The following is a 10,000-nucleotide window of genomic DNA, read 5'->3' as shown; positions in this document are numbered from 1 at the left end:
TATGACGGACGGGTGTCGGGGACAAGACAGACATACGAGCCGGTACAATGCCGCCTGACTAACGGACGGTGGCACTAAGCGACTCCGAAATCGGGGATAATATGGAAGGGTCGCGTCCTTTACGAAATCCCCCCCCCCCCCCGTAATCCCCGTGCCGTTGGGATTTGTCCGGTAGGACGTGTACGTATTAGACGTCTGAAAAGAGAAGGTCCTGGGATACATCGTTCGCTCAAAGAAACATGTACCGAACGCAACAGATTAAACAATGACGTATAGGATTCAAAGAACCATTTGAAAATAAAAGGTATATCCCGATAGTGGAAAAAAACGAAGGAGAAAAAAAACAAAGTGTTCTTTTCTCTTATCAGCTTACCCACTTACAACCCGATACCTTAAGAATATAAACGAACTTGTCAAAAACCGCAAAATGACTTTTTCTTTATCTTTTTGCTTTCACCTCCCTCTCTGCCTGTGTCTGTCTATCTATCTATCTATTTGTCTGTCTGTCTGTCTGTCTGTCTGTCTGTCTGTCTGTCTGTCTGTCTGTCTGTCTGTCTGTCTGTCTGTCTGTCTGTCTGTCTGCTGTCTGTCTGTCCCTTCCTCCCTCTCTCTCTCCTTCCACTCTTTTAAAATTCTATCTTCAGGGTACACTAGACCCTCCACGACTGCACTCAAGTTTATTTACTATAGCCAGCCACCCCCATCAACCCTTCAATCATAGGCAAACATGCACATCCCACCCACCAGGTAGAAGGGGACTTGCCTACAAGACGTTAAGTGTCTCCCCCACCCCCCACCCCCCACTTCCCGACCCTTGCCGACCACCCCATAACAAGGCTGAGTAACGAAGTCAGATGAACATCTCCGTTGGTGGGCAGGGCTGGAGGGAGGGTGTGGGGTAGGGAGGGAGAGGGAGGGAGAGGGAGGGCACTCACAAGTGGGAAAGGATGCAGAAGGATGGAAGGGAAGGGAGAGGGAGGGCACTCACAAGTGGGAAAGGATGCAGAAGGATGGAAGGGAAGGGGGTATGATGAGGGCTTGCGGGAGAGGTGAAGATTCCCTCCGTGATTAGTAACAGGTCGAGAGGGAGAGAGGGAGAGAGGGGGTGGGGGTGGCGAAAAGTCAGATTTAGAAGGTAGTTTGGCCGAGAGGGAAAAGAGAGTGATCAGGTCTCCAGTGACCTGTCTTATCCAAGGATTAAAAACCTATTACCAAACAGGAAACAAACATAAAAATGGTTACTGGGAGCGGGAAACCTGCCGCCCCGCGCCCCACCAGCCGCCCGCCCGTCCCTGCTCGCCGGAGAACGCCGCGGGACGGGAACGCGGCTTTGTCCCGCGGCCGCTCGCGTGCTTGGTCCTCCTCGCGCGCCGGTTCCTCGTACACACGAAGTCATTTTTCCACTAGTCTTGCATATCATTTGCAATAGATAATATGAAGAGGAGATCAAGAGGAAAATAACCCCGAAAGATGCGGAAGGAAGGGAAAAAAATGATGATTGGGAGGCATTTAGGGATGGGAATAAAATGGTCGGAGAGACAACGACTAACGCGATGTCCACTTTGGCTGTCACGTGTATCGCAAAGCAGGAAGGAGGCGAGGAAGAGGGAAGGGGGGGGGGGGGGAGCGGGGGTGGAGGTGAGGGGGCCAGCGGTGTTGGCGGCGCGGCGGGACCGTTACTCCGCCCCGGTAGTTCCTCTGTCAATCATGGGTCGACCAATGTACACCTCGCCCTGCCTCCTAGACACACTGTTTCACACACACACACACACACACACACACACACACACACACACACACACACACACACACACACACACACACACACACACACAAACACACACACACACACACACACACACACGTGTACGAGTGAACGTGCAACATTTGCAACATTCGTAATCCCTCCGAAACACCAAGCCTTTCGGCCCCACCTTCAGTTGCCTCTCTTGTATTTTTTGTTTTACAGGGAACGTACTCTGAACATCCATTCCTTTCCACATTTTTGGTCTTTTGTTTTTAATAAAGAAATAGGATTTTCTTTTTTCCTTTTCTTTTTTTGGCGAATGCGGGAGTTCCGGGTTCCCCCTCTCCCCTCCTCCCTCCGCCCTCCCCATCTCCTACCCCTCAGGCGAAACGCTGATAATGACCAGATCGGCTTCCTCGATCACTCAATGAAAGAGCATTGTTCCGCGACCGTTCAACGCTTTTTATCTCCATCTTTAATCCCATTTTTTAAACCATTTCTACATCTCGCGTGTACCTGGCGGCCCAACCCACGTCCAAGATTACTCCGGATTAACCAATCAGATACAGGATTATACAGAGTACGCCTAATGTTGGATTCTTTATTTCAAATGTTATCCAAAAGACATCTTGTGTTAAAGTTATGATATTCTAAAGCCCCAGGGAATGCTGCAGTGTGACATTTACGACATTAGAATTGCAATTAATGCTTTACTGCTTGTGTAAGAATTTTACATAAAAGGAAGCGCAAATCTCTAGGCGCAAAGATGCACTCACACTCGTGCGCACACACACACAACAGAGCACCCTCATACCGTCGCATCCTCCAGCAACAAAGGCGAAGGCGCGTCCGCGAACGGCTTCCCAATGACGGCGGCGAGCGAGGGTGATGGCAGATACGCCGTCATTTCCCGCGTATTCCGCCGTCCGCACCCGCGAAGGTGTAATGGCGGGAATGCCGGGCCGCCGCGTGACTGGTATGGGAAGCTCGAGTTTTTGCGGTGCGTTCCGAGGGCCGCGCGGCGGGCTCGCTGCCGCCTTCATTCTCGCTGTTTGCAGCGTCTGGGTGCACTGTTCATATGCATCCGTTTTTTTAAGCAAAAGCCCTTTAGAAATCCCATTATTTAATACCAATATAAGAAGAATATTAGGAATATGAAAAAAAAAGAATCCTGTGGCAGTGTTTGCGATTACGGTGGCATAGCGCTTATTATCGAGGTTACGTCTTACTGGCAAAACGAGAGGAGTGAGAGGCACTCCAGCCGCATGTACACCGCCTTGCTGTATTATTGTGCAGAAGAGTTTACACGGTCGACAAATCACCCAAACCTGGAAAAACCTTGTCAATAAAAAACGTTATTTATAATACCTGAATGATACGATGTGGTGAAAAAAAGGAAAGAAAAAAAAACAAAAAATGTTGAAATTTAAAAGGGAAGTCAAGGGGAACTTTGACAGACATCAATGGAGGCATTACTTTTTTCTTAACAAGGAAAAAAATACCACTTCATGGCAATTCAACTTCCGCCTAAAAATAGCTGTAATGCTTCTTCAATATTCCCTCCTACGTCTTTCCTTCGCCGAAAGAAAGTCGCGGCATCATCTCGGTTCAGCGGAATTCTCCCAAACCTCGCCTCGGCCCGGACCACACCAGCTCGCCGCCTTGTCTCGAGGAAATGACTGGCCGTGAGGAGCCGCTGACGAGCCACAGGCGATCTAGGGTTTGTATGAACCGTCGGTGATGATTCTAGGTGCTTGGGGCCAATGTCGCAAAAAGACAAATTGTTGCGTGTTCTCACTGCCACCGCAGATGAGGGGCTGTCACTAATAAGCTGACTCTCTTAAGAGCAATGCCAGCCAAGGCATAGGGACATCATAAGAAATACGAGACATAATAAGCTATACTACTCCATGTGGACGTGTTGCAGAAAGGTAGCATCAAGAGTAGTATATACTGAGCAAATTGTTAAAAGTGCCGTAAGCGATAAAAAGTAAACAATACCAAAAATGTAATATAACGGAACAAAACGTCCCTGAGGAACTGTGCTTAGTGAACTTCTCGACAAAGAACACGCCAAAGTTTGTGTTCATATCTACATGATATACCTCATAGTTTATACTGGTCAAATAAATAATTTCAACGCGTTGTGCTTCTTATTTCACGGGTGAATTAAGTGCATATAAGAATCATACAATTTAGGAAGAACTTGTGTATCCTGGGGAATGAATGGCAAAACATTATCAGGTTGATACAGTGCTAGAAAACAGCACACCTATTTTGTGTAATGTCATGCTTCCAGTGGCATATCCTGCAAAAAGAAATAATAAGTATACAAGTTTCTTCTTGAAGTCGAAAACGCTGCTGATGCTTACCTGCATGCCAGCTCTTCCTGACCATGGATGAGGGCGGAGGTTCTGGCACAACTTTGGGTGACTGCACGCCCACACCCATGCTCCTGCGGTCACCAGGGGCGCGGTTGAGCGCCTTCAACATGGGGATGGGCATGGCGGAGGTCTGGGGGCGTGGGCGGGGTTGGGTGTCGGGTGTGGGCGTCAGGGTGGGCAGTGGGTACTCAGGCAACTCCACAAGACCCACACAATTTTATGATACTACACATGAGTCACGGCTATTTTCTGGCTACTTAATGAGTTAACTTGCTTAACACATACGTCGCTCGCAAATGAGAGTTCAAGTCTGCACTAATCCTCATGTTTATCTTTCCTCTCTTTTAGCAATAAAATCCCTGATCCTTCATTTCCATAAAGATCTTTGCTTTCACTTTACAGGACTGGAAATGGAAGAGGCTGTCGGTAACACCATAGAACTTTTCCAGTAAAATAATGATGATGATTATGATGATGATAATGATGATGATAATGATAATGATAATGATAATGATAATAATAATAACAATAATAATGATGATGAAAAAACAATAACAACAATTCCATTGACAATAATGATAATAATATAATCATAAAAAATATGAAATAATAATAAAGATAATATTAAAAATATAAAATATTATAATGATAATAATAAAAATACAAAATAATAATAACAATAAAAATATAAAATAATAATAACAATAAAAACACATTATTAATAATAATAATCATAGCAACAATAATAATAAAACAACAATAATAACAAAAAGAAGAACAATTATAATGACGGTAAAAAAAAAGTGGAGAATCCCCGAGGTAATGCATTAAAATGTAAGGACGCAGACTACCATGAAGGGGGGGGGGGGGGTGTTCTACGTCATCACCTCGACCGCCAACATCCAGGAGGCTGAAACTTTATACACCTTGCAATCCCCCCCCCCCCCCCCCCGTCCACCTCCTCCTGGACTTCTCTCTTACTCCGAGTATCATCTTCGTCTGTTAGAGGATGTGAACCAACATTTAGGCAGATTGAGACATTTTGTGCTTCCCGTCTTGGTCTGTGTTTACGTGACTTTCCCCCCTGTGAGATCTTATCATTCGCAGGTCTAAAATACCTCGACTCAACGTCATGCCTCTTCGCGTCACAGATGTTGAGGGTAAAAGGACACCCGGTGACGGAATGTTCCTCGAACTGCCAAGGTTTATACGGACTCTCCCTTCCGAGTTCCGCTTAAGAGATAAAAAAAATGACGTTGGGGAATAAATCACCGTCGGGAGTGCCAAATGCGTGACATTCTTCTCATCGGAATCAATGACATTTCCGAGATCTATTGTCACTTTCAGTAGCCATGACAGCACGGAGGTCACTCACACACACACACACACACACACACACACACACACACACACACACACACACACACACACACACACACACACACACACACACACACACACACACACACACACTCACACACTCACACACACACACACACACACACACACACACACACACACACACACACACACACACACACACTACACACACACACACACACACACAATCTTGGTAAAATCCTGAAAATACAGACTTCACTTGTTCGACGTCCTCGCCCTCCTCCCAAGAGGCCTACGAGAGCTCCGGTAACAGCTTCGCCGGGCCGAATGACCCCGCCGAAGATTTACGATCTTCCTGGCCAGCTCGAAAGCGCGATCACGCATGCGGGAGGCCGAGGAATATCCGTGTGTGGGTTAACCTCGGAATGTCCTCTCGCTCGGATATTGCCTTTTCGCCGCCGCGAAACATGTAAACTCTCCCTGGTGATAGGCCTATAGCTACTCGTTCGAATTCAGTAAAAAAAAAAAAAAATGTCTACGACTCTTAATGCAAACATTTTACCAAGTGTACCTACACATACATAAACACAGCCACACAAAGTCATATACACGTACATACACATCCACACACACTTTTTTTTCAATTCCGATCCTTCAATTATCGAGTCCCCACCAAGTGGTCGTCTGGCCCGCCGGGATCTTGAGCGCAATAAAATCTCTCTGGCAACTAAGTGCGAACTGTAATTTACTAATTGTCGACAAAGCGCTTGCAAGCCTCAAGCAACGGGATGATAGTAACAAGCAAGAGCGTGTGCGTTCCTCGGAGTCATCAATGAATATTCATTAAGCGTCTCGAGGCACCGTGGAAGACGTCGGAAGGAGAAACGCGCTAAATAAGGGGGGATAAATTGCCTCCCGCCATCTTGGGGATCCCAGATCTCCATCATCTCCAGACACGCGCTGGCCCCTTAATGCCTCGCCGGCACGGCTCTGCTAGGCGCCCGACGAACATACATCACGGAAAATATGTGTGTGTAGACAGCAAGGGAGAAGAGGAGAGGGAAAGAAAGGGGGGGAAGAGAGAGAGAGAGAGAGAGAGAGAGAGAGAGAGAGAGAGAGAGAGAGAGAGAGAGAGAGAGAGAGAGAGAGAGAGAGAGAGAGAGAGAGAGAGACGAAGGAGATGACGAAACAGACAGAGAGGATGAAAGTCAGGATATGGATAGAGAGCGAGAAAGAGATGGAGATGGATAATGAGAACGAAGAGGTGACCCAGAGAGAGAGAGAGCGAGAGGAAATATCTCGACCACGAGAACCTCCTACATCGCGACCCTCCCACTCGCCCATCGCCCCCGCCTGCCTTCTACGAAACCTTTGGCCAAAATGGGCGTCAACTTGCTGCCACCTGTCACGTCCCATAGATTAATCTGTCATAAACCCGCTTCAGAACCTGCCTGACATCCGAGGCTGACGTGGAAGCTGACGCTTGGTTTATCCCGTCAACATCTTGCTTGTGAGCTGACGTTGATTGTCTTGTTCACCCCCAAAGAGCGTCGAAAATTTAAGCCGACGCGCCCCTGCTTGACAAACACATTAAGTCTTCAAATCAAAATACATATTAATCCGTTATGTAGGTAACTGTCGTAAATATGCAAATGCACAACCCTTATTTAACTTTAAAGGTCCATCTGGCTCTTCCACATCGCATATGAATAATATTACCCATGGGTTAGAAATTGGAATTGGGTGCAACCATATTCAAATTTATGTTAATAAATATAATTGATAAAAATGGTGGTGGTGATGATGGTTGACGATGACGATGGTTGATGATAATGATGATGATGATGATGATGATGATGATGATGATGATGATGATGATGATGATGATCATAATAGTGATGTTACTGATGATGATTATAATGGCGGTAATATTAACGATGGTGGATGGGGGTAATAAATTCATAATGATAATGTTAAAAATGATAATAGGGTAGGTTTATTGATTTTCTTGGTATATATATATATATATATATATATATATATATAGAGAGAGAGAGAGAGAGAGAGAGAGAGAGAGAGAGAGAGAGAGAGAGATAGAGAGAAAGAAAAAGAGAGAGAAAGAGAAAGAAAAAGAGAGAGAAAGAGAAAAGAGAGAGAGAAAGAGAAAAGAGAGAAAGAGAGAGAGAGAGAGAGAGAGAGAGAGAGAGAGAGAGAGAGAGAGAGAGAGAGAGAGAGAGAGAGAGAGAGAGAGAGAGAGAGAGAGAGATTCCCCTAGTAACAAATCGGTAAATGCAGTATCTGACCACCAAAAGATCACCGGCCTGTCCTTGGCTACGAAGCTCCGGTGAATGAAAGTCTTGTTATACATGCTAAAGCTTGCCAAGCTGTGAACATAACACCTAAGGTTATCTCGGCCAGTGAGCCCCGTTGTGTGCACAGTGCGTGCGTGTACTCCCTCCCAAAAGAAAAAAAAAATGAAAAAGAAAAAAAGGTTCCGGTTGGGAAACTGGAAATAAAATTCTTCCAACGTAGCTTGCTGGTTAAGTGTAGCTGACCATCACAGTCATCATTACAGCCGCCACTGCGTACTTCCGTCATTACTGAGCTCTCTGGACTGTACAACACAAAGCACTTTAAATTTTACCATTTCAGCTACAACCATCAAATAACAGTGTTAAACCACAAGCTCGCTCGCTTCCCCCCCCCCCCCCCCCCCCCCCCCCTCTCTCTCTCTCTCTCTCTCTCTCTCTCTCTCTCTCTCTCTCTCTCTCTCTCTCTCTCTCTCTCTCTCTCTCTCTCTCCCTCTCTCCCTCCCTTCCCCCCCCCCTCTCTCTCTCTCTCTCTCTCTCTCTCTCTCTCTCTCTCTCTCTCTCTCTCTCTCTCTCTCTCTCTCTCTCTCTCTCTCTCTCTCTCTCTCTCTCTCTCTCTCTCTCTCCTTCAACACACATGTTCTCCCTCGTGTTCCTGAGCCCCGCCCCCCGGGGAACACTACAGAACTCCACCCTGGTCACAAGTCTCTCACCACTCTGGTAAACAATTACACGCCAACCGAGGCACCAACGGCCTACCTGTACCTCACAAATCCCAAGCCGTTTGTAAGACAAACAAAGAACAATTGCCGAGCTCGTGAGCCGTGTATGGTCCTTCCTTTGAAAATCGGAATAAGACCTTAACAATTGATCTCACCGAAGAACAGAAGTTTGATAACCGTTATCTCGAAGGGAATGCGCATCCTGCCCAGCATTTGAATTGATGATGATCTCGTTTCCGTGCCCCTCATAACTAATAGTTCCGCACACAAATTACGCACGGCTGCCCCACAAGAATCCGAGCCGAGGGAAAAACTGTTCGCTTATATGACCCCTCTCAAAGACCACAGTTCAAGTCGAACAGCCCGTTTACAACACACACCACAGTACTCGACTGGGCGACCTCTAAGTTCCCCCCACCGACCTTCCCACTCCAGCCACCTCCTCTCTCATCCACACAGGGTGGAGTCTCGAGTCACAGCACCACCTTTCAGGGCACGCCGCGGGCCCTTACTGATGCCCAGGGAGCGTGCGTCTATCACCGAGTGTGTGGCGAGTCCTGGCCGCAGAATGAATCACAAAACTCTCGGAAATCTGGCCAGAGATTAGGCGGAAAATTGCGAAAGGCGGTGGGTGGCGCGGGAGGTATGCAAATTGGGACACCGTTGGTATCCTGTTCTATGGAGCATGTAATTGAAATTAGCTACTCTCGTGCCTAATGCCCCTGGGCCTAATTCGGAGGAACAAGCTCACCTTTCCTCGGAGCTCTGATTCACTCACGCGAGCCCTCCCACATATCTGGCATGCTCCGTCACGAGGGAACGACTTCGCGTTGCCCGGGTTCTGGAGTCCTCCCGTGTCATAACCCCAATATTTTTTTCCCCCTTTGCACTCCTCAATACCTAGTGGTAATATAGTTTTATCAACGTCAGAGTGAGAATGGCAGGGCAAGAGGGCGGGGACATATGTCAGGACAGCCTTGTGCCCGTGCCCAGGAAGGCTGCTGACCACATAACCCGAGCTACCCACCCACACCTCCTGCTGCCCGCCACCCCCGCCTCTCACATTACCCTACTTCCTGCAGGAACCAGTCCCCTGTCATTCATTTACCTGCCTCATCTACCCCATTCGGTAACGTCCTCGAGAAAGCCCTGTCGCCCTCCTCCAGTTCGTGCAGAAAACGGACTAACGGAACGCGCGGCGGACAAATTACAGTTCAAAATAACCTGCCTCTCGCAACTTCTTTTTGTTTGGCTGCATGATCGATGTGTCTGCGGAGAACAGGCAAAAACTAACATTCGACCAGATAATTCACCTCGGCTCAGAATCTTACTCGTGTCTTCGGTTTTTAACAAGCATATTCTACCAAATGTATTCTTATTTTCGCATCTGTTTCCATTCCTTCCTCTCCTCGCGTGGTTCTCGTGCTCTTGGGCCCAGGTGCTCGTGAGATCAATACGCGCATGTTCGGAAGTTCGATAGGTAACAATCATAGATCT

General features: G+C 47.2%; 1 protein-coding gene across 17 annotated transcripts in view; it reads right to left on the bottom strand.

The window, feature by feature from the left end:
* The window catches only part of LOC125031054 (protein sickie-like), a 737,157-nt gene that overhangs the window by 82,843 nt on the left and 644,314 nt on the right, over positions 1–10,000 (bottom strand). The window contains exons 1-2 of one of the 17 annotated variants that reach the window (XM_047621508.1): positions 8,926–9,011; positions 4,120–4,535 (exon numbers count right to left, since the gene is read on the bottom strand). The exons of 15 other annotated variants lie outside the window; for them this stretch is intronic. In XM_047621508.1, coding sequence (XP_047477464.1) covers positions 4,120–4,252 — 133 coding nt within the window. In that variant the 5' untranslated portion in view covers positions 4,253–4,535; positions 8,926–9,011. Of the gene's footprint in view, positions 1–4,119; positions 4,536–8,925; positions 9,012–10,000 lie in introns of those variants that run through there. One more of the 17 variants, XM_047621507.1, reaches the window with a different exon arrangement.

This window comes from Penaeus chinensis, chromosome 12, assembly GCF_019202785.1.
Source record: "Penaeus chinensis breed Huanghai No. 1 chromosome 12, ASM1920278v2, whole genome shotgun sequence".
In the NCBI taxonomy this organism is placed as follows: domain Eukaryota; kingdom Metazoa; phylum Arthropoda; class Malacostraca; order Decapoda; family Penaeidae; genus Penaeus; species Penaeus chinensis.
The sequence above is the reverse complement of the archived record's forward strand: the minus strand, read 5'-3'. Positions and strand labels throughout refer to the sequence as shown.